At 55.8% G+C, this 19,501-nt stretch overlaps 1 protein-coding gene across 2 annotated transcripts in view; it reads left to right on the plus strand.

Annotated features, from left to right (window-relative positions):
- Positions 1-19,186, plus strand: part of RXRA (retinoid X receptor alpha) — a 119,018-nt gene extending 99,832 nt beyond the window's left edge. For both annotated transcript variants that reach the window (XM_082492659.1, XM_082492660.1), the window contains exons 5-10: positions 231-400; positions 6,121-6,250; positions 11,026-11,158; positions 12,279-12,370; positions 14,110-14,215; positions 17,908-19,186. In XM_082492659.1, the coding sequence (XP_082348785.1) occupies positions 231-400; positions 6,121-6,250; positions 11,026-11,158; positions 12,279-12,370; positions 14,110-14,215; positions 17,908-18,055 (779 nt within the window). In that variant the 3' untranslated portion in view covers positions 18,056-19,186. The remainder of the gene's footprint in view (positions 1-230; positions 401-6,120; positions 6,251-11,025; positions 11,159-12,278; positions 12,371-14,109; positions 14,216-17,907) is intronic.
- Positions 19,187-19,501: the final 315 nt, after the last annotated feature.

The raw sequence follows: 19,501 nt of genomic DNA on the forward strand, positions 1-19,501 counted from the left end.
CCCCCAAACCTCGTACCCCCTTGGACTATCCAAGCCCGAGACCCACTGACCGCAGTGGTGGGAGAACAAAGCGTCAGATGTCTGTGTGATCCTACAGGTCTGAGGGTGCTGTAGGTTTTCATGCCTAAGTAACGCCTGTAGCTCGGTGGAGCTCTGGGATCCCAGCTCAGCCCGTGACACCGTGGTGGGGAGCTCTAGACTGACACTGTTCCTTCTCTGTCCGCTTCCAGCCGTCCAGGAGGAGAGGCAGCGGGGGAAGGACCGCAACGAGAACGAGGTGGAGTCAACAAGTAGCGCCAATGAGGACATGCCCGTGGAAAAGATCTTGGAAGCTGAACTCGCAGTGGAGCCAAAGACAGAGACGTACATTGAAGCAAATATGGGCTTGACGCCGAGCTCGGTAAGGCACTCTGCCCTGGCCCCAGCCCCAGCCCCAGCCCCAGCCCCAGCCCGGGCTCTCGGGACGGAGGGATGGCTTGTGGGGCCTCAGGATTTGACCTAGCACGAATACAGCAGCGAGCCTAGGTCAGAGGGGGGTTATCTTATGGGAAGAGAAATAAGTAGAGCTCAGAAGTGCAACTTCTTAGCTCCGCTGTCGGTGCCATGGGTGAGCTCAGATGAGAGCAGGAGGAAAGCAAACCCCTCTGCCCCTGCACAGCCACCAGCACTGGTGCTTCTCTGTCTCACGGCCGTAACGAAGGAACAGGTACTGTAAGGCATAATTAGAAGGGCTCACGGAGAAGATTTTGTTGTAGTTGACAGACCTTAGTGCTGAAAGGCAGGAAGACACCCCGTGCTTTGAAGAGCTCAGAGTCCAATCAAGCCAATAAACAGAGCTTCGTGGCTGAAGTGCAAAGAGATAAGAGCTGTAAACCCGGGGTGTGACTTTTCAGATGCAGAACTATACAGCTGCTTGGCTCTAAGAAGAGAAACCCTGGAGAAGTTTGCTTTCCAGTTCCTTCCCCATTCCGAAGCTCGCATTATAACTGGCCCTGCTTGAAGCACCTGGGCTCTAACAGGACCTTGTGTAAACAAGAGGCAGCTGACGGGGAAACGGGAAAGGAGTGAGAAGCTGTGATGAGGGAAACTGTCTGGGTCCCTTTCCTAAGAAATTCCCTTCCCAGCAGGTTATAGCCTTGCTTAGGGAAAGCCTTCTTGCAAAGCAACTACCTCCTGGTGTGAGAACCAACCTGTCCTCTGAAATTCTCTTTCTAGGATGGAGCCTCTGCCAAGCCCCCATAAAGAGCCCTATTGCAGAGAAGGTACTGGCTGCCCAGTCCAGGCAGCATCTGGGATGCGGTCCCCATTCCTCAGTAGCCCCTCTGCCCGTGAAAGTAGTGAGAATAGGGAGTGCTGTAACAGGCAGGGCTGCCACTGAGGGAACTAACATAGCAGCAGGGTCAGGAGGGGGGCTAATTACCCCCACCCCGGGTACACCGGGGAAGCCCTGGGGTGCTGAGGGACCGGGAAGTCTCCCAGCAAAGAGAGGGAGAGGCAAAAAACCCCCAAATTGCTGTGTGCCATTGTGTGTGCGCTTTTGGGGCCGGGGTCAGCTGCGCCTGTTTAATTCCCCATTTGCCTTCGGGCGATGCCTTCTGGCAGCACGTGCCTGTGTGTTTGCAGGAGGGGACACCGCTGCTGCCCCGCGTCACCCCCGGGCTGCAGAGGGTATAAATGACCCCGGTACCCTGCTAGCTCTTTGCCAGGCTTGCTGCTGGGGAGGGGGGAGGCTGGAGCGGGGAGCATCTCCTGGCTGCCGAGCAGTCCTTCGGGGGGGCTGAGGGGGTACAGGGGTACAGCCGGGGCTCCGCGAGCGTGCGGGCTGGCTAACCCCGGGGAGCGGGAACACACGCTGAAATAACCCTCTGCATTTGCTCTTGCTCTGTGCCGGGTGTCTGGTGAGGCTGAGATGATGAAATGCAGCTATTTCTGAGAAGTGGAAGGTCTCTGCAGTATTTATTTGCTGCTACAAGAATACTTCATCTCTTTCTTCATACGAGGCTGGAGGATGGAGCGGGGAATACCTTATCTGGCAGGGCTCGACAAGAGATCTCGGAGTCAGGCTGCTGCTCCTTGTAGGAGTCTAAGTCTTGGCTGCCTTTATGGGATGCTCTTTTTTGGCCTTTACCTACAAGGACACTTTATGGCTTCGCTATGTGCGGCTTCCCAGCGCAGCAGCCGTGCTGCTACGGACAGAGACGATTCCGAAGGGAAACTCTCCAGAAGCAGATCTCAGGGCCACGGTGCTCCCCTGCTCCGGAGAGAGCCCACCTGCACCCCGCCGGCAGCGATGCCCTCCGGCCCGAGGGTCCCAGCGCCGGGAAGCCGCGAGGGGCTTTTTTTTGGGAGGAGGCAGCTCAGCCGTGGTTAGCTCTGGCGGCTATCGGGATTGAAAATACTTCAGGGGAGTTGTAGCCAGCGTTGTGCTGACTTGAAAACAAACCCCAGAGAGCGAGCTGAAATAAATGGCTTCGTCTGGCACCGCGTCTCCTCAGCCTCTTGTAGCAAATTGAAAGCTGGTTCCTGCATAATTCAACACGCATTACTGTGAACAGGGATGTGTGTTGCATCTAAATAGAAGCAGGAGGCTTGTTGAAATGCCCTATTATTGTCAAGCGGCTTCTGTCGATGAGGTGACATTTGTAGCAGGTTTAGCAGATGTATGAGATCAGCAGCTCGCAGTGACGAGGCCGCCGGATGAGGCGGGGGAAGACGGAGGAGCTGCCCTCCTCCCAGCCTTCCCCAGGGAGCCCATGTGATGGAAAGGCGGACAAATTCAGTCTCTAATAGACACGGGGTAAAACGCAACCGGTTTTCTATTAGCCTGGTGCGGTGGGTCCTGTTACCTGCGCCCCTGCACCTCGGTCCCTCTGCGTTGAACGCTGCTGCTGAGCGCTCGCCCCGGGAGGTTTCCAGCGGGCTGTGCGGAGGTGGCAGGGTGCTGCAGGGGTTAACACCCTCCCCTCCCAGGTACTCTCCTGTCTGTGACTGTCACCTTGTGCCATGGTCCCCTGGCGTCTGTGGGAGCAGAGATCCCAACTCTGGCGGAGGGAGGTCCCTTTGCTTTGCCAGGCTGGCACTGGGACCGGTTCGTGCCACCTAGGACAGCGTGGGACCCAACTGCGGGGCTTCAGCACAGTCCTCGGAGCTGGTAAAAGGGGAGGGCAGGGGGCTGCAGGCTGTGAGCTGTTGCTGGTGAAGTGCGCTGCTCCAAGTATGTGACCAGGGAGGGGACCCGTGGCTCTGTCCTGACACCTTGGTTGACACCAGAGAAGATGGGGTACGTCCACGGTTTGAAGCCCATGATGGGGAAAGGGGAGTACGGTGGGGTGTGATCCTTGTGGGTGGCATGGACAGGTCGGGGAAGGATGCTGAGCCAGGCGGAAAGCAGCTTAGACAGAGGGCTGTGCCCCTGCAAATCTCTCCTGCCTCGGGGGGTAGGAGAGTGCCAAGACTAGCGTCTCGATGACCATCACCAAAACACTCACTTGATGTAATTGCACCGGTGAGCCCCTGATAACTGCTCTTCAGCCGCTGCAAATAGCTGCTAACTGCGACGGCTGTCTGGCTTCTGATCATGGCAGAGGGGATAAACCTTTTGGGAGGTTCCCACAAGCTGTGAGTGAGCATGGCTGCGGGATTCCCCCGCGCTGTGTGTCCCAGGAAGCCCCCAGGCCCGTGTGGTCCCTGTCCGGCGGGAGCTGGGAACTGGCCGTGTGCCCTCAGCAGGTACCTGTCCCCGGGCAGTACGATGGGGCACGAGGATGGGTTTGCCTCCGCCCCGTGTCCCCGGCAGCCGCGGAGCTGGGCTCCTGCAGCGTAAGCACCGCCTCGGATGGGCTGCTGGCCACTGAAAGGCAAAGCCTGTAACTGAGAGGTGTTATCCCCATTAGCTCTTAATTGGCCTTTGAGCGGCTGGTTTCAAGTCACCATTTTCTGGAAGATGTCTCCCAGCTCCATTTTTCCAGAAGGATCAGGTGCCCGCGTGTCCTTTCATTCTGTCACACTCCGGCACCGTGCCCTTGCTATTTACTGCAGGAGGGGATTTGCTTACGGCGCACGGCGAGGGTTTCTAGCACCGCTTTGCAGATCCCCTCCTGGGGACAGGCAGGGCCCTTTCGACCTGCGGGGATGATACTTTTAGCCGCCTCTCAAGCTACGGTGATTAAGTTCTGCCAGGAAGCACCGCGGTGGTTCCAGGAACTGCCATCTGAGGTGTAATTAAAGGCTGGGCCCCTCGCTGCGGCTTTGTGCGAAGCGCCGACGGCCGGGTACAGCTTGTGCTGCCGGCAGAGCAGCGGTGGTGCAGCCGCTGGGAGAGCCGGAGCCCGGCTTGCTGCATCAGGGCGAGTCCTAGAGACGGTGACAACCGGCCCGGAAGCAACCCCCGATAACAGTTTTGGCAAAACCATCTGACTTTCCTGAAATACCCTTTTCGTGGGGCTGTGCGGCTGCTTGTTGCTTCGTGGGTCGGGTTCTGCTGGAGGATGGGGTGTCCTATAAGTCGTATCTCGCTCCGGGGCACGCAGGGCTCCGTCCCCATCCCGCCCCGTGGCAGCCGGGATGCCTGGGCTCTCCAGCTGGCTGCTCCAGCTTGCTGACCACACTCGGATAGCTCGAAGTTGGTGGTATTCCTATTGCCTGGGCCAAGGGTGTCCTTTCTCACCCTTCCTGCGTATGCCTCCGAGTGCTGATGTTCCTTCTGTTTCCCCTGAAACACTTAACCCTGCAAAGCTCCTCCTCACACCCAGTTTAGGGTTTTCCTGTTGTCCAGAAAAAATCCCATCTTTTCTCTTTTCTTTTGGGGAAGAGCCCAATCCCTGCTCATGTTGCCTCCCCCAGGGAAGAGCCCCAGCTCCCTCGGAGCGAGACTCCCCTGCCCTTGCACGCCTCAGGGAGCTGCTGGAGATGGGGGGAGCATGGAGGGGAAAATCCCCGTCGCGATGCTCCCGGCTCCTCAGCTGCGCTGCTGAACGCGAGCCCATTCCCATCCATCTCTGCAGGCAACAGGTGAAAATACTTTGAAGGCGGGTGCCCTTGAGCTTGCCAGATGCTGGTTATTTTAAGCCCGGAGAATGGGAGACGTTGGCCACCGAGGCACAGAGATCGCATTTGCTGCCAGGGGACGTCAGCAGGGGTCTGGGGTACGGCTCCGGGGGGCAGGAGTGAGAGTCAGCAGTGTGGTCCTCATCTGCCCAGCCCCCATCATGGGGGGTTTGCCATGATGCAACCAGCCTGTGGTGAGCAATGGCCTCGTCCTGCTGAAATCGAGACTCTTGCCAGAGGGAGAGGTTGTGCCGGCGGCGGTGTCTGCGCTGCTTCGGCCGCGCTGAGTTCGCACCCCTTCCCCCTGCCATCCGGGGGTGAAGTAAACACTCCTCCTCCCATTTGGAAACTGCTCTTTTAAGGACATGGAGGAAAAATAATCGTACAATCAAAGCTGCTAGATGTCAGCAGGGATTACGGTGGGATAGGCAGAGGGGCTCATACATCCCCGTCTGGAGAGGTAAACCCTACATACACACTTGCACTGGTGAGGTCTGTCTTCGCTGGGGTTAGACAGTCTCTTCCAGTTCCTAATCACAAGCCCACTTGAGCTGTTAGCAGTTCCTTTAAACAGGGATTTGGTGTGTTTAGGCTGACTGTCCTCCTTGAGAGCAGATGGTTTTTGTTACTGGATAATATTTCAAAGGAAAGGGTTTTTTCTCCTTTTTTTTTTCTATCATGCCCCCTCTGGTGCTGGTTTATCGAGCTGGGGGATGCTGGCACGGGGAAGGTGCGTGCTGCACGGGTGCAGAAGCCTGCCCTTCCCTAGGCTGGAGCTCCTTTGGTTCATCAGTCAGTGTGATGGATGTTGGGTCTCAACACTCCTGGTTCCTGTTTTCAGAGCTTGCTAAAAACTCCTTAAAACCATGTGGTGGAAAAGCCAAGTCACCTCCTTTCCCTATGACTGATAACATCCACTTCTGGGGTGCTCCCACATCCACTTCTGGGGTGCTCCCGACTTTGGGGTCCTCCCCTGCAGCAAAGAGGCAGCAGACCCCTCCAGCTGCTCCTCCAGCCTCTCCTCTTCTCCGTGCTCTGCCTCCTCCAAGCCTTTCCATCTCCTTTTCTTGGCAGCCCAATGACCCGGTGACGAACATATGCCAGGCAGCAGACAAACAGCTCTTCACCCTGGTGGAATGGGCCAAGAGGATCCCCCACTTCTCCGAGCTGCCCCTGGACGATCAGGTCATCTTGCTCAGAGCAGGTGAGTGGGAACCGTCCCCGCGCGGGCTCCGGCACGGGGCCGTAGGGGTGCTCCATCTCAACGGTGACAAGTATTACACTTAGATTTAGGTCCCGGCAACTTGAAAGCCATTAACTGATTCTGAGTAACAGCCTCTGATAATTCAATTGCTAAATAGGATTTTAAAAGCCCCAAGGGATGTGTTGCTGAATGCGATCCAAAATGTTGCACCAGCTGCCCATCAGCTGAAAAATGGTCCGGCTTCATCTCTGCCGAGCGAGGCGCTCGGAGGTGTGCGCCGGGTGATTGAAACCAAGGCAGCCACGCGCTGCCTTCCTCCCAAGCTGAGACTTGAAAGACCAAGCGGGCTTGGGTCTCCATGAGATTTCATCAGACCAAAATGTTTGATCATAATTAAAACCAGAAAGGGGAGAAAAATATATCGCCCTCCCTCTCCCACCCACCAAGATGAAAATAAAATTCTCCGGGCTTATTTTAAATTTCCTTGTGTGGCAGGGGGTCTGGAGGAACACGGAGGCTTTGGGAGGTGAAAAGAAGTTAGCTGTGAAAAGGATCTTCTGTCGAGTAAATTCAAGTGGGGAGGGCAAGAAACGAAGAGCAGAGCTTGACGAGGCTGCATTTTAGGCATGAAGCTCTTTGCATAGCTTCAGTCATCAGATAAGTGATTAAAAAGGCTTTGGCTTGACGCAGCGGAGAGTTTTGCTCCCTTAAACAAAGAGGGAGGCAAGTTGTCAGTGGGACAGATGAAATGGCTTCCAGTAAATGACAAACTTCAGGGTGAGACTGGGAGAGGAAATGAGGAGACCTCGACGGCTGGCGGTGGCACCCAGCTCTCCGCTTGGCAGTGGGAGACACCGACCTTGGCTGCTCGAAGTAGTCAAGGGAATTCGGAAGGGAATGATGGAGGAGTGTGGTGCGGAGCAGAGGCGCAGCCTCAGAGCAGGGCGAGCTGGTGAGCTACCAGCCCAGCAGCCAAACCCGAGTGAGCCAAGGACTCCAGAGTCCCGTGTAGTTTTAAGTTCCTCTTGTTTCCCCAAAATGCACTTTTGTAGGGAATTCAAGAGGGAAAAACCCTGTAGGGGAATGTGCTCTTCTTCTGTCCGCACTCTTCTGTCCTCTGTGGACAAGACACTGCAGACCCACCTTGATGGCAGCGTTCCTGGCTTCTTAGTGTAGAAAGTGTGTGCCCCCAAATAAATGCCCATGAAACTGGGCTTTGTGAGCCAAGTGCAAGCTATTCACTTCAAGACAAAACGTAGGAACTGCCGGAACTCCTCCGGTCCAAGGTCTCTCCACGTTCCTTCAGGAGAAGGTGTAAGGGCTCCAGAGTAGGAAGACGATGGGATTGGTATTTCTCCCTTCCCACCACACAAACGCTAGCTGTCATTCTGTTTAGTAAGGCTGACTGTAGCCCAAATGTATGAATCTTAATACTTTCTGCAATTTTTTATTGCCTATCAAGCAGTGTAACTTCGTACCTTGGCCCTACATACAAACACCCGGTCCCTCTTGCAACCTCTCTGAAATCCTTGACCTCAATGGTTTCTGGGCGATTAAGTCACACCATTTACTGGTGTAGGTTTTCTACTCTTCTTATATTACTGAAAGGAGATTTTTGTAGTCACATTTCATCTAGCGGTTACAGCAGTAGTCTGGGAATGGAGAATTTAGGGATTTTATTCTTGCTGCAGACTTGGCCAAGTCCCATGCCCTCCCTGCACGGCTCCCGCTAGCCCTTGGGTGAAGGGGCTGCTCTGATTTTTCCATGGGTTTGAGTACCGCCGCAGCTGGCTCACGGCCCTCTCTGAAAAATACAAAAAGTGTATTTTTGAAGAGCTTCTCTAGAGCCTCTTGTGAGAGTGGATGAGCAGGGGAAGCATCTCTATAGAAATCTTGTAGGACTTTCTGCAAATATCGCAGGGAAGAACTGGATTCAGACAAAAAGCTGCCTTTTTCTTTTGTGAAGTGGAAACAAAACCCCACAACAACAGTTCAAGGTTTTCCTTGCTTTTTGGAAGAAGGCTAATGAAAGCTGGACCGGAGACTTTCTGACCTAATGTTCTCTCCTTTGTGCTGGTGCTTGTTATGACCAGCTCCGAGCTGGCGTCCCGGAGCGGCCACCCCATGGGGCAGGAGGAGAGGGGGCTGCAGACCCCATCGCATCCCAGATTTCATGGTGGCTCTAACCCCGTGGCCATGAGGTGGGCTGAGCACCTGGAGCGGCTCCGGTGGGCTCCCTGCTCCGGACGTCTCTGTCGGGGCCTCAGATAACCTCCCCCAATTCTTTTAACCAGTGGCTCTATCTATTATTGAGTGGGGAGAGTGGTCTGCTGAGAACAGCTGCCCATGAAATATTTAAGTATTAAAATTTAGCTAAGAGCGTCAGTCAGGTTCAGTCATGCATCCTCGGAGGCAAAATTAAGCGGAGCACGCATCTTTGGAGGAGCGGTGCTGGATGGGCCGGCAGTAGCTTTCCTCTAATCCTGAATCATTTAAAAATCTTCCCTCTCCGAGCTTCTTGGGGGAGAAGAAAACCCAACTTTTTAAGCCTGTTTTCCCTGGGTTTTCTTGTTTCCAAGCTTGCTATGGCTGCGAGAGGAATAACCTGATGTTCTCTCTGCATTGCATCCAGCCTGGCAAAGGGCACTACATCTCTGCAGCTGCAGTTTATTTTATGGGGCTGGTGGGGAAACTTGGTCATGAGAGGGATTAACACGGCGGTCAGTGCGCTGCCAGGTGCCTTCTCTACCCTGTAAGAGCCAAAGCATCCCCGGAGGCTGCAGCCACCTTGTTTGATGAGAAAGGGGTCGCGAGAGTCAAAGAAATCTGCTCTGCTCCTCCAGAGCTTGGGCTGAAATGCAAAACTCTTTGGGTAGACTTGTTTGATCTCTAACTCAGATTTGCTGCCTGTGGTTATACTGAATTTTTCCTCTTTATCTTGTCAGCTCTTCGGGGATGCTCTGGTGAAAGCACCGGGTAGAAACAGTTTCCCCATTTCAGCCGAAAGATCCCAACTCTCCATGGGAGTAATTCAGCTGAAGGGTGCTGATTAATCCAGCGCTCCTTAGCTGGGATAACCCCGGCACAGATGTTGGCGGCACCCTGCAGCCTCGCCGCTTTCACGCACTCCTTGCAAGCCGGAGGCTGCATTGGGCACCGCTGGGGCTGTGTGGAGCCGCGGCCGAGGGGCGATGGGTGGTGGCCGAGAGTCAGGACAGCGTTGTGAAAGCTGGTGCTGTGGAGGGACGTTGCGAACCAGCTCTGGTTGCTGGTGGTTGGAGCTGCGTGGAGGGGCTGTGTGGAGATGCTGCGGGTCTGCGTGTGACGGCTGGTGGGAGGCACCCACGGCACCTTCCTGCCGGTCTGGCTCTGGGGAGTCCTCTTCAGCCACGGAGCACGGTTCCTGCAGGCTCCTGGTGCAGTCCCACGTCTTCTCCTGCGTCCTCCTTGGGTTTCGCAGTGTTGCAATCCCTCTGCAAGTGCCAGACCTCGCCCAGTAAACAGCCAAATAAATGTTCTCTGATTGGGGTGGAAACATCCTGCGGCCACTTAGGAAAGAGTGAACTTTATTCCGTGTCAACATTTCTAACGGCACAACCCATCGCTGCAACAGTAGGTAAATACAGCACATGTGGACCTTGTATTTATTCCAGTCAGTGAGAAAAGATGCGTTTCTGTGGCAGGAGAGGAGGTGAAGGATATTGTTGTATTGCTTTTCCAGCCTAGGAAAAAAAAAAAAAAATCAAATACCGTGACGTTTCTGGACCCTGCCAAGCAGGCCTGTGTTCTGGACACCAGTAAATCACCCATGTGATGAGCATGAGGGTCCCAAGGGTTGCAGAAGACCCATCTTGTCTTACTGAAGATGCCTCTCCTGGTTCAAAGTCACCAAAGTTTTCACCCTTCAAACTTTACAGCATTTATTCTTGTTACGGGTTTGTTTCAGGCATTCTTGAACTCAGGTGGCAGCAGATTTAAGAACTGGCAGATGTGTTGAATTAGGAAGGGGAGGTGGGAGGCGGGGAGGGAGGTGGCATCTCCCTTCCCTTCCCCATTGGAGCTCAGACTGCTCCCGTGGTGTCCGGGCTCAGAGGATGTGTTTTCCTATCTCCTGAAGTAGCATGTCCAGTAACTAATAAGACAAAAGCTGATTTCCAAGCAGCTACGGAAAGCTGTTACTGGAGCAATCACGGCCACCGGCCGTTCCTGTAGAGCGGCAGACGAGAAGAGAGACAATCCCTTCCAGTATTTATTCGGCAGAAGCAACAAACCTGCAAGCGAGGGTGTTCATGGTCTCGATTTACACAGCTGAATGATGGCGAATGAACTTTTGTGCCCCATTATGGCCTGAAAATGAGCCCAATTAGCTGATATAAAGCGTTAATAGCTCTGTAACTGCTCAGAGGCACGGAGGAGCGAGAGGTCAGGGAGGGAAGGAAGGGCTCCGCACCCACTCCTGGGCTGCAGGGAGAGGAGCAGGGCAGAGCGCTGTTTGCTCTGGTGCCTGCAAGGTTTATAGGGGAAACTGCTTCCCTTATTGGCGTTATATTTTTAGTGCGTTTGTTCCTTGATGGGTTTTTTCCTTCCCTGACATCCAAGAAAGGGCTGGCTCCCCCCCTCCCTTCCCACCTCCAGCCATGTAACTCTCGCAAAGGCGGTTCTTGAGCAGTTTCCTCCTCTCCTTTTAGCGCCGGGGAGGTGACGTTGCTGATTCCCGAACCCACTGAGGACCCCGTGGCTCTAACCTGCGGCCTTGGTTGTTTTCTCCTCCCCAGGGTGGAATGAGCTCCTAATCGCCTCCTTCTCCCACCGCTCCATAGCCGTGAAAGACGGGATCCTCTTAGCCACCGGGCTCCACGTGCACCGGAACAGCGCGCACAGTGCTGGCGTCGGGGCCATCTTCGACAGGTGGGCAGAGGGAGGGATGGACGCTGGGGACACACATCTCGGGCCACCTTGCCTAGACATCCCCGTCTCTGTCTCTGCACCACTCTGCCTCCGTTCCCCGCGTTGCAGCCGGCTTTGAGGGGTGGGATAGAGACGCGTTGGCACGTGGGCTCGTGGTCGGAGGAGTCCAGGCTGAAGCGTGTCCATCCCATGGTGGGCGTGGAAACGCGGTCCTCGCTGCAGGCAACAACATTAAATCCCTCCTCTTAAACCTGCAGACACCAACGGCCCGAAATAGTCAGGGAGAAGGCTGCCCAGTGCGAATCAAAGCCTCTTTCATGGGGCCCAGATGCCTTCTAACGTTACGAGGAGGCCACTCCTTTATTTCTTTTCATCTTTAATTGGTCCAAGACGTGATTTTTATTTTCACAATGAAAAAGCACCAAAAATCCCCAGCAGGTTCCACATGCGTATCCCGAGGGCTCTTTAATCTTGTGCTTTGGGAAAGCGTTTTAGCGCCAGACTTTGACCCACAGCGCGGCTCCAGACGCCGCTTAAATGGTGGCTGATCTCTCTGCCCGCGACTCATCTTGAGACGACTTAGTTGAAACCAAATCACCTTTGCTTCTTTGCTTCGCAAGGAAATTGTTCTTCGGACCTGGGTGACATCGTTTGTTTCCTGTGAGGTCATAAGTGCAAGATCATGACTTCACTGCAGGACCTAACAGGAAAAACTGGGCAATCAGTGGAAAATATTTCAAGACCAGCACCTGCAGTAAGAGCAAAGGGAGTAATAAAAATTACCGGCGGAGGAAATTGCTTTTAGATACCTGTTGGTTTTTTTTTTTTATATTATTATTTTTTATTTTTAGGCAGCTTTCTCAGGTGCCAAAGCCTCTCAGTGAATGTATGAAGCCAATTTTTATGGTCTCTGTTGTATCTCACAGGAACTATTGATGTTCCTAATGAGCTATTTTTGATACAGGAGGAAAATGAGGGCATATCCTCAGCTGGTATAAAAGCGAGCACTGTCCCACGACTTCATTAACCGTGCACCGGAGGAGCTCACTCTGGGTCTGACACCTGAGTGTTTTTCATTTCTTTTTAATGCTGACACCTGTGATTTCTGTGTCCTTTGCAGAGTACTGACAGAACTCGTGTCAAAAATGCGAGACATGCAGATGGACAAGACAGAGCTAGGCTGCCTGCGAGCCATTGTCCTCTTCAACCCCGGTACATGCCGTTACCTTCTCTCCTGTCCTCTCTTGGCTGATGCTGTGTCCTTTTGGCTCCTTTTCTTACCTATAAAGCTCCTTTGCAAATAGCTGAGGGCACCCAACTCCCGAGAACGGGGCAAGAAGGAAGAGAGGCAAGAATGAAAGTCCAATTAAGTCCTGCACGTGTATCTGCCGCCCTACAAGTATGTCTTGTTCGGGTCAGGGATGGATCTAGGTCCCTGCCTGGGGTTGCTCTCCAGGCCTCCCTTCCCAAGGGGTGTTATCCCCTTTGCAGAGGGCAGCACGGTTTCGTGGTCCAAAATACTCCCCGTGCAGGGCTCGGCCTTGGCTGGACTCGGCTGTGACCATCGAGGAGATGGCGCGCACTGCTTTTGGGGCTGATTCCTACTGATGGGCTGAGTTCTCTGCTGAGCTTGAGGGGCTTGGGCTTGATCAACGTTACACAGTCTTCCTATTTTCAGTTTTACAGCCACTCTGTAAAAAGAAAAGTCCTGTGGCGTGAGGGTGTTGTCCCTGAACAGGAACAAAAATGAATCTAGCTATGCTTTCAGTGCGGGTTAGAGCAAAGGTAGAGCATGGACATTATTGCTCTCTTTTTCTCCATCTGAACGTCCAAGGGCTTTTTAATAAAAGCGTTTCTGGAAAAGCCCTCTGCAGAGCCTGCGGAGGGTGAAAGGCAAGAAACGTGCTCATAAAATACACAAGAACTTTTATTTTTTGTCCGCAGCTTGCTTAGTTTTACTTAGTTTTACAGACTCCGGGAGGCTTCACGCCGCTCGCTTTTCCCCCTTGGCCCCATCTGCCCAAGGGAAGAAGAAGGTCTGGTGCCGGGGGTTGTCCCCGGCGTTTCGGGGAGCAAAGCCCCGCTGCAGCAGGAGACAGGCCGCCAGCCTGCACGTACCTGTACAGCTCTCTTGGGGCTCCTCTGTATTTTAGAGCGGGTCAGTCCAGAGCAAAAGCAGATGGCAGCCGCGGACGGACCTCCCCATCTGCGGCCACCCCTTCCCCTCGCTGCCCTGGCAGGAGCGTGGTTTGTGCCCGAGCACGACTCTTTCTCTGGCCTTTCCCACCGAACCCAGGCCAGGGCATTTCAAGCAGGGTTTATTGCTCTTTCTTTGGGTTTGTTTTTCTGCTTGACTTTTTTTTTTTTTTTTTTTTTTTGCCCCCACCCCCTCCCCCCCCACTTGTAATCACCAGTAATTTATTGTCTGTAATTTGGGATTAGCCGTATATGGTAAAAGAAGGGGAATCTGGAGAGGTTCCCGTGGCGCTTTGCTTGGGGATATCGATTGCTTGACTGTCCCTTTCACCCTACTAAAAACAGATCCTCGCCGCATGGCGGGGGACCTGCCAGAGCGGGGGCTTTGTGTTGAGCCCTACCACGGTGCTTCGTGCTGGAGGGAGAAATCCCACCAGCCCAGGACTTGAGGGGGGACTTAAACCCTTCTCAGGAGGGTCTGTGAGCGCTGGAATGAGCCGAAACGGTTGGGGTTGGGGTATGAGGTGGAGTAAAACAGGTCTGTAGCTACAGGGCAAACCTTTCAGGGCTTGAACGCTCCCCAGGAGGTGTTAGGTACTGCCCCAAATTCCTGGGGTTCAGACCCCACATCCACACTGTGCCCTGGTCTGGTGGTGCCGGGAGGGATGGAGGGGGCTGGGGGGTGTCGAGGGGGGTCCTTGCCTGCCTGGTAAGCCTGGAGGTTTTTGGCTGATGGTCCTTTCGTTGCCTTTCAGACTCAAAAGGTCTCTCCAACCCGGCTGAAGTGGAGGCGTTACGGGAGAAGGTGTACGCGTCGCTAGAGGCGTATTGCAAACACAAATACCCCGACCAGCCCGGGAGGTGAGTCGCTGGCTGTGCCTTGTCCTCCTGCAGCCTCGCGGTGGGTGCCGCAGCCGCTGCAATGGGTGCTGCAGCCCGGGGCAGGGTCCCAGTGCTGTCCTCGGGGTCGCCGCCACTGCAGCGTGTGGGCGCTGGGACCATTTAGGGCGCTCTGTTCCCTTGTCTTCTGGGAGCGAGCAGTTGTCTGCAGGGGAAACCGCTCCTTTCTACCTGCTGCAGCTGTGAACATCCTTAGAAAAGCCCCCTGTGAAGTGCAGAGTGGTCCTTATTCCCGTGGCAGTAAATGCAGCGCAGCCAGGACAAGGTCGGGCAGTAACGGCGGTGCCGAGACCTGAGGGGACCCGGCTCCTGCGGCCGCAGCAGTGGGATGAGCACGTGGGGGAAGGGGTATCGTTTCCCTTTTGGCAACCACGGAGAGCAAACCGCAGCGAAAATAAGACGCACACGGAGTTAATTTTCAGTGGCAGATGAGCATCATTGCTGGGAAGTGAAAGCCTCAATTGATGCTCTTTTCTCCCCTCCCCACCTCCCCCAATCCAGCTGGGAATGGGAGGGGGAATTAGGAATGCTTTCCTGGACCGCTCCGGAGCTGAGTGGGCGCATTTTCCCAGTTACAGCCTGAAGTTGGCAACTGCCAGTTAAGTTACTGACAGTCATTTGAGAAACCAAGCAAAGCGCTGGAAGCTGCTGCTGGTGCGTATCGCTGCTGAGGCGTGAATATTGGGAAAAAACAGCCCAAGCAACTGGGATTTGCATCTCACCTGCATTCCCGGTCTTGCGTGTCTGGATGGTTGATAAAAAAACAAAAAGGATGCTCTTAGGGCAATGAATGCAGTGGGCACATCACACCCTCAGAAGTAATATTGGACTTTTTCCCCCCTCTGGGTGCCAGTGTGCTGGCAGATGAAAAAAGACGCGCTGTAAAGGGGCTTCTTGATGTTCGTGGGTGGCTCGTGGCGGGGAGAGTTAGGCGGAAGGTACCGTTGGGTGTGTTTGACTTTGCGGTGAGGAGGGAAGCGAGGGGTGAGCACGGTGCGCAGAGCAGGGGTGGTTTCCCCTCCTCCCCAGGGTGGTTTGTTTGGACCCCAGGCCAACTCTCAAGCCGAATCTTCCAAAAAGCGTTATTAAATTGCAGTTCCTAAGCAAATCCAGACCCAGACCCTGGACTGTGGCTGTTCTGGTTGTTTCAGAAGAGCTCTGCTCCCCTCGGGGCTCACAGGGAGCAGCCAGCCGTACCTGGCACGAGGAGAGCTGCCTTGGGAATGGTGGCCAGCAGCTCTCCTGGATTTTTCCCCCGGTAGGATGAACTCTTTGCTTCGGACAGGCATCCAGTGTCCGCAGCCGAGGCGTGCTGCCGCGGGCTGGGGTGGGACTGGGCAGGAGGTTGGCATGGGGACAGCCCCTCTCTTCGTCCACCACACCACCACGAAGCCGCCGTGCGTGACCAAGCAAAGTGGCTGAGCCACCGGTCAGAAGCAGTTGCCCTGGGCTCTGCCTCCGTGATCAGCGACGTGCGAGGGAGCGTTTTAGGTCTGGTAGCCGCACCAGGGGCTCTGGAGCGTGATCTCTCACTGGCTTCAAGTGACATCGGGCTGGGGACCTCCTTGGGTCATCCTCACGCCCTTCTTTGGTGACCTTAAAGGTTTTTGGATGCTTAGGGCTGTCCTGAGAGCCGTGACAGGGCATTGCTGACCTTAACCGCCTCCCTTGTACGGTGCAGGGCAACGGTGGGGTGAGCCCGGGTGGCTTGGGAGGGTTAACTCGTGGGCTGGGAGTCCGGAGTTGCACAAGAGCTGAACGAAGCTCTCGGGAGCTCTCTCCGTCCTCCTGGTCTCATGGCACAATGTGATCACCATCTGGGGCTGGAAACAAGTTCTTCCTGCGGTTGTTGAGCAAACGCCTGGTCGAGCCCGCGGCGGGCGCCCTGCCCCGCTCCGCTCCACGCTGCGGCCAGCGCTTGCCGTCCCCACCACTTCGGATGCCCTTCGGTGCTGTGACTTCAACCGAGTCCCCGGCCGTCGAGGGCTTGCGACCACCATGTAAACACCAGAAAGGGGACTTCTCTGCAGCAGCGAGTCAGAGGGAGGCATTCCTAGGAAAAACCCAGCCGTGCTCCCCCCGCGCCAGCCCCGGCTCCTCTGCAGGGAGGGCACGGGGTGTACGTGACACCGAGCAGCCGCGGGGAATCGGGGATATTTTCTCCCCTCCCAGGCGGCCGCAGCCCTGGTATGTTGTTCTGTGGACTGGTTATCTCACAGTTAAATGTATCTGCGGGCTGAAGCCATCATCTGGTTTGGTTTAAAGTGAAACTTCCTGAATGGGATGGTAGGACTGATTTGTTTTTCCTGGCTCTGCTCCCACCGTTCTCGCCAGCTCAGCAAAAAAAAAAAAAAAAAAAAAAATAGAGAGAAGTGTGCATGAATGTATAATATCTGTATGTTTGTGCATGTCTCTCTCTATGTGTGGGTTTTCTAGAGGGTCCCCTTCTCCCTGGGCTGGTTCCGGCCTTTGCTTATGTTCAAGCCCTGGCTGTGCAGCAGTAAAAACAAATAAATGCACTGCCGGCTATTAAAGGGCTTTTTTCCCCGTTTTGAGAGCGGGGAGGTGACATCCCGCAGTGCCCTGCCCCGGGGCACGGGCAGGCGGGGTGAGGACACCCCGGGTGGCCCCGCGGGATGCTCAGCAGCACCCTTGCAGGAGCCGCTGGCTTTCTCCCGGCTCCACAGCCTCCTGCCGCCCTCGGAGCCGACACACCGCAGCCTTTCCCCAGCATGGCCAGCCAGCCCTCGGGCTCGTCTCCTTCGTCCCAGCCGGCTCCTGCAGCGCTGTCGGCTCTCCCCAGCCCCCCTGGGCACCCCTCCTGCCTGTCGGCTCTTGCCGGCATCGAGGGTGCGACCTGACAAGCGTTGGAGAAAGGGCTTTTGTTTGGCTGGGGCTCGTTGGAGCCCCGCGCTGGGCAGGGAGAAGGGGAGCATCCTGTGTCCCAGCTGATTTGCAGCGCTCCTTTAGGCTTTTGTGTCAAAGCCCTTGTCCCTCTCCACGGGCTTCGTCCCCAGGGTGCCTCCAGCCCGGCTGTCAGCCGGGTTTCTGCTGTGCCAGCAGCCCCCAGGGCTCGGCAGCGGGCAGCCCCGGTGACGGCTGGCGGAGCTGCCTGGGGTGTGCCTGCACCCTGCAGGAGAGGGGCATCGCCGAGCCAAAGAGCCAGCTCACCCCACTCAGCATCTCCTCCATGCTCTCCCCGCCTGCTTGCCCTTTTCCCTGACCAGACATTGAGCTGCTGAAGCTGCTTTGCCGCTGCCTGGGACAAGGCTGGCCCCGCGGTGCCTCCTCCCCACGGCTGCGGTGTGGGGACCCCACCAGCATCTCGGTGTACGCGTGAAACAGATGCGTGAAGCCAATGGTGCTCCCCGGTGCAGGGATGGCCTTTCATTTCTTATTTTACTCTTCCAGCTCAGATACCAGCAAGTTTTTGTTGTGAATTGCCACCGTGGTTGCCTGATCTTCAAGGCTGGGGACATAATTAATGATTTCTCTGCACAGCTCTGGGTGTAGCCCTATGCCTTCGGTAGCAAAAGAGGTCGCGTCTGACTCCCAGTCCTTCTGAGCAGGAGCGGCCACAGAAGCTTTGGGGGTGGGGGCAGAAGCGGGGCTGCTGGTGGGATGCCTGACCATGTCATGTCTCCTGCCCCCAGGTTCGCAAAGCTCTTGCTCCGTCTCCCAGCCCTCCGGTCCATCGGCCTGAAATGCCTGGAGCACCTCTTCTTCTTCAAGCTAATAGGCGACACGCCGATTGACACCTTCTTGATGGAAATGCTGGAAGCGCCCCATCAAATGACTTAGAGAACTGCTGCTGGGTCAGTCCCTCGCCCGGCCGGGGTCTCGCGGGGCCCCTTCCTCCGCTTTCCTCCGCCGCCGCCACCCCAGCCCGTCCCTCCCTCCTCTCCCCAGCGCTGGAGGCACCGTCTGATCCGGGGTGACCCCCCGCCGTCCTCGCCTCCTTGTTGCCTTCACCCTTGTCCGTTTGCTGTCACTGCTGCATCTCAAGACCTGCTCGCTGGTTCCCTGCGCTAGATGTAGAGAAGTGGGAGCGGAGAGAGCTTGCCACCCGCCGCCCCGGCTCGCACCCTTGCCCCGGCCCCCGCCGTGCCATGAGTTTCGGGGTGAGCCGCCAGCTGGGCTTGGCATCACCCCGTGTGCGAGCCGCAGCCGGCGATGATTTCCACGGGGCAGGAGTGGGGATGGGGATGGTCCCAGCCCTTGGGGCAGTGGGGTTTGGACAAGCCAAGGGGAGTGGTTTGAACTCACCGGATTGCAGCTGGCTATTTTCAGAGGATGGAGTTTTTGAAAAAGAGAAGAGAAAAAAAAAAAAAAAAAGAAAAAAAAATATTCTATTTTTGGTTTCTAACTATTATTAGTAGTCTCGGTAGTTACTTCGCAGAGGGAGAGGCGGGCTGGAAAGGCGGCCCGGCCCATGCCCTGCAAATGAGTCACCCGTGGCTGCGCAGAGCCTTCTCCTTTCAATTAAAAGCAGAGGATCTGGAATTGAGCTTTATCCCCCCCTCCTCAAATAACGAGGCAACTGGTGGCATGGGGAGCTGGGGTGCCCTCTCTTCCTCTGTGCGGAGGGTCCCGTGGATGGCAGCACCTGACAAACCCCCTCTTGCCATCCTGGAAGGCAGCTGGGCATCGCTGCCCTTCCCAAAGATGCCTCTGCGGTTGGTGTGGAGCTGCCCGCGCAGACACGAGCCGGCTGGAGCACTTGCTTGAAGGCTGCCAGGGACTCGACATCATCCCTTCCCCAGCTTTTGGGGTCTTGCCGGACCCCTGCCCTCAGCCCTGCGCCCAGCATCCCGGCACGGCCCCGCTCGCGAGGCTCGGTCCAGCCTGTCCTGCCAGACCCACGCTTTATTCCACGGGCTGTAGCGTTGGAGCGACGGGAGCTGTCGTGCTCCCAATGGCTCCTTCTCAGTTTTTTTGGTCCTGACCTGGTTCAGTGAGGTTGGAGGGGCATTTCCAGCTGATGGGGTGGGCTTGGCAAAACACCCACTCCGTCCCCGTTGGTGCGGGTGCGCGGCAGCCCCGGGTACCGCAGAGCGTTCCCCCATGGCCGGCAGCGCCCGAGCCCTCGCCCCGCACGGGGGTTTCGGCTCGCCCAGGAGGCTGCTCCTGTTGATTCAGCAGCTGCCGTGCAAAACACTGCAAGGCAACAATTAGTGGGAGTGCTTGGCCAGGCTGGTAATTGTGGCTGTTAATTAGTGGTGAAGCAAGAACAGGGCTGCCCCTCCG

The sequence above is a fragment of the Vanellus vanellus genome (assembly GCF_965231255.1).
Source record: "Vanellus vanellus genome assembly, chromosome: 18".
NCBI lineage: Eukaryota > Metazoa > Chordata > Aves > Charadriiformes > Charadriidae > Vanellus > Vanellus vanellus.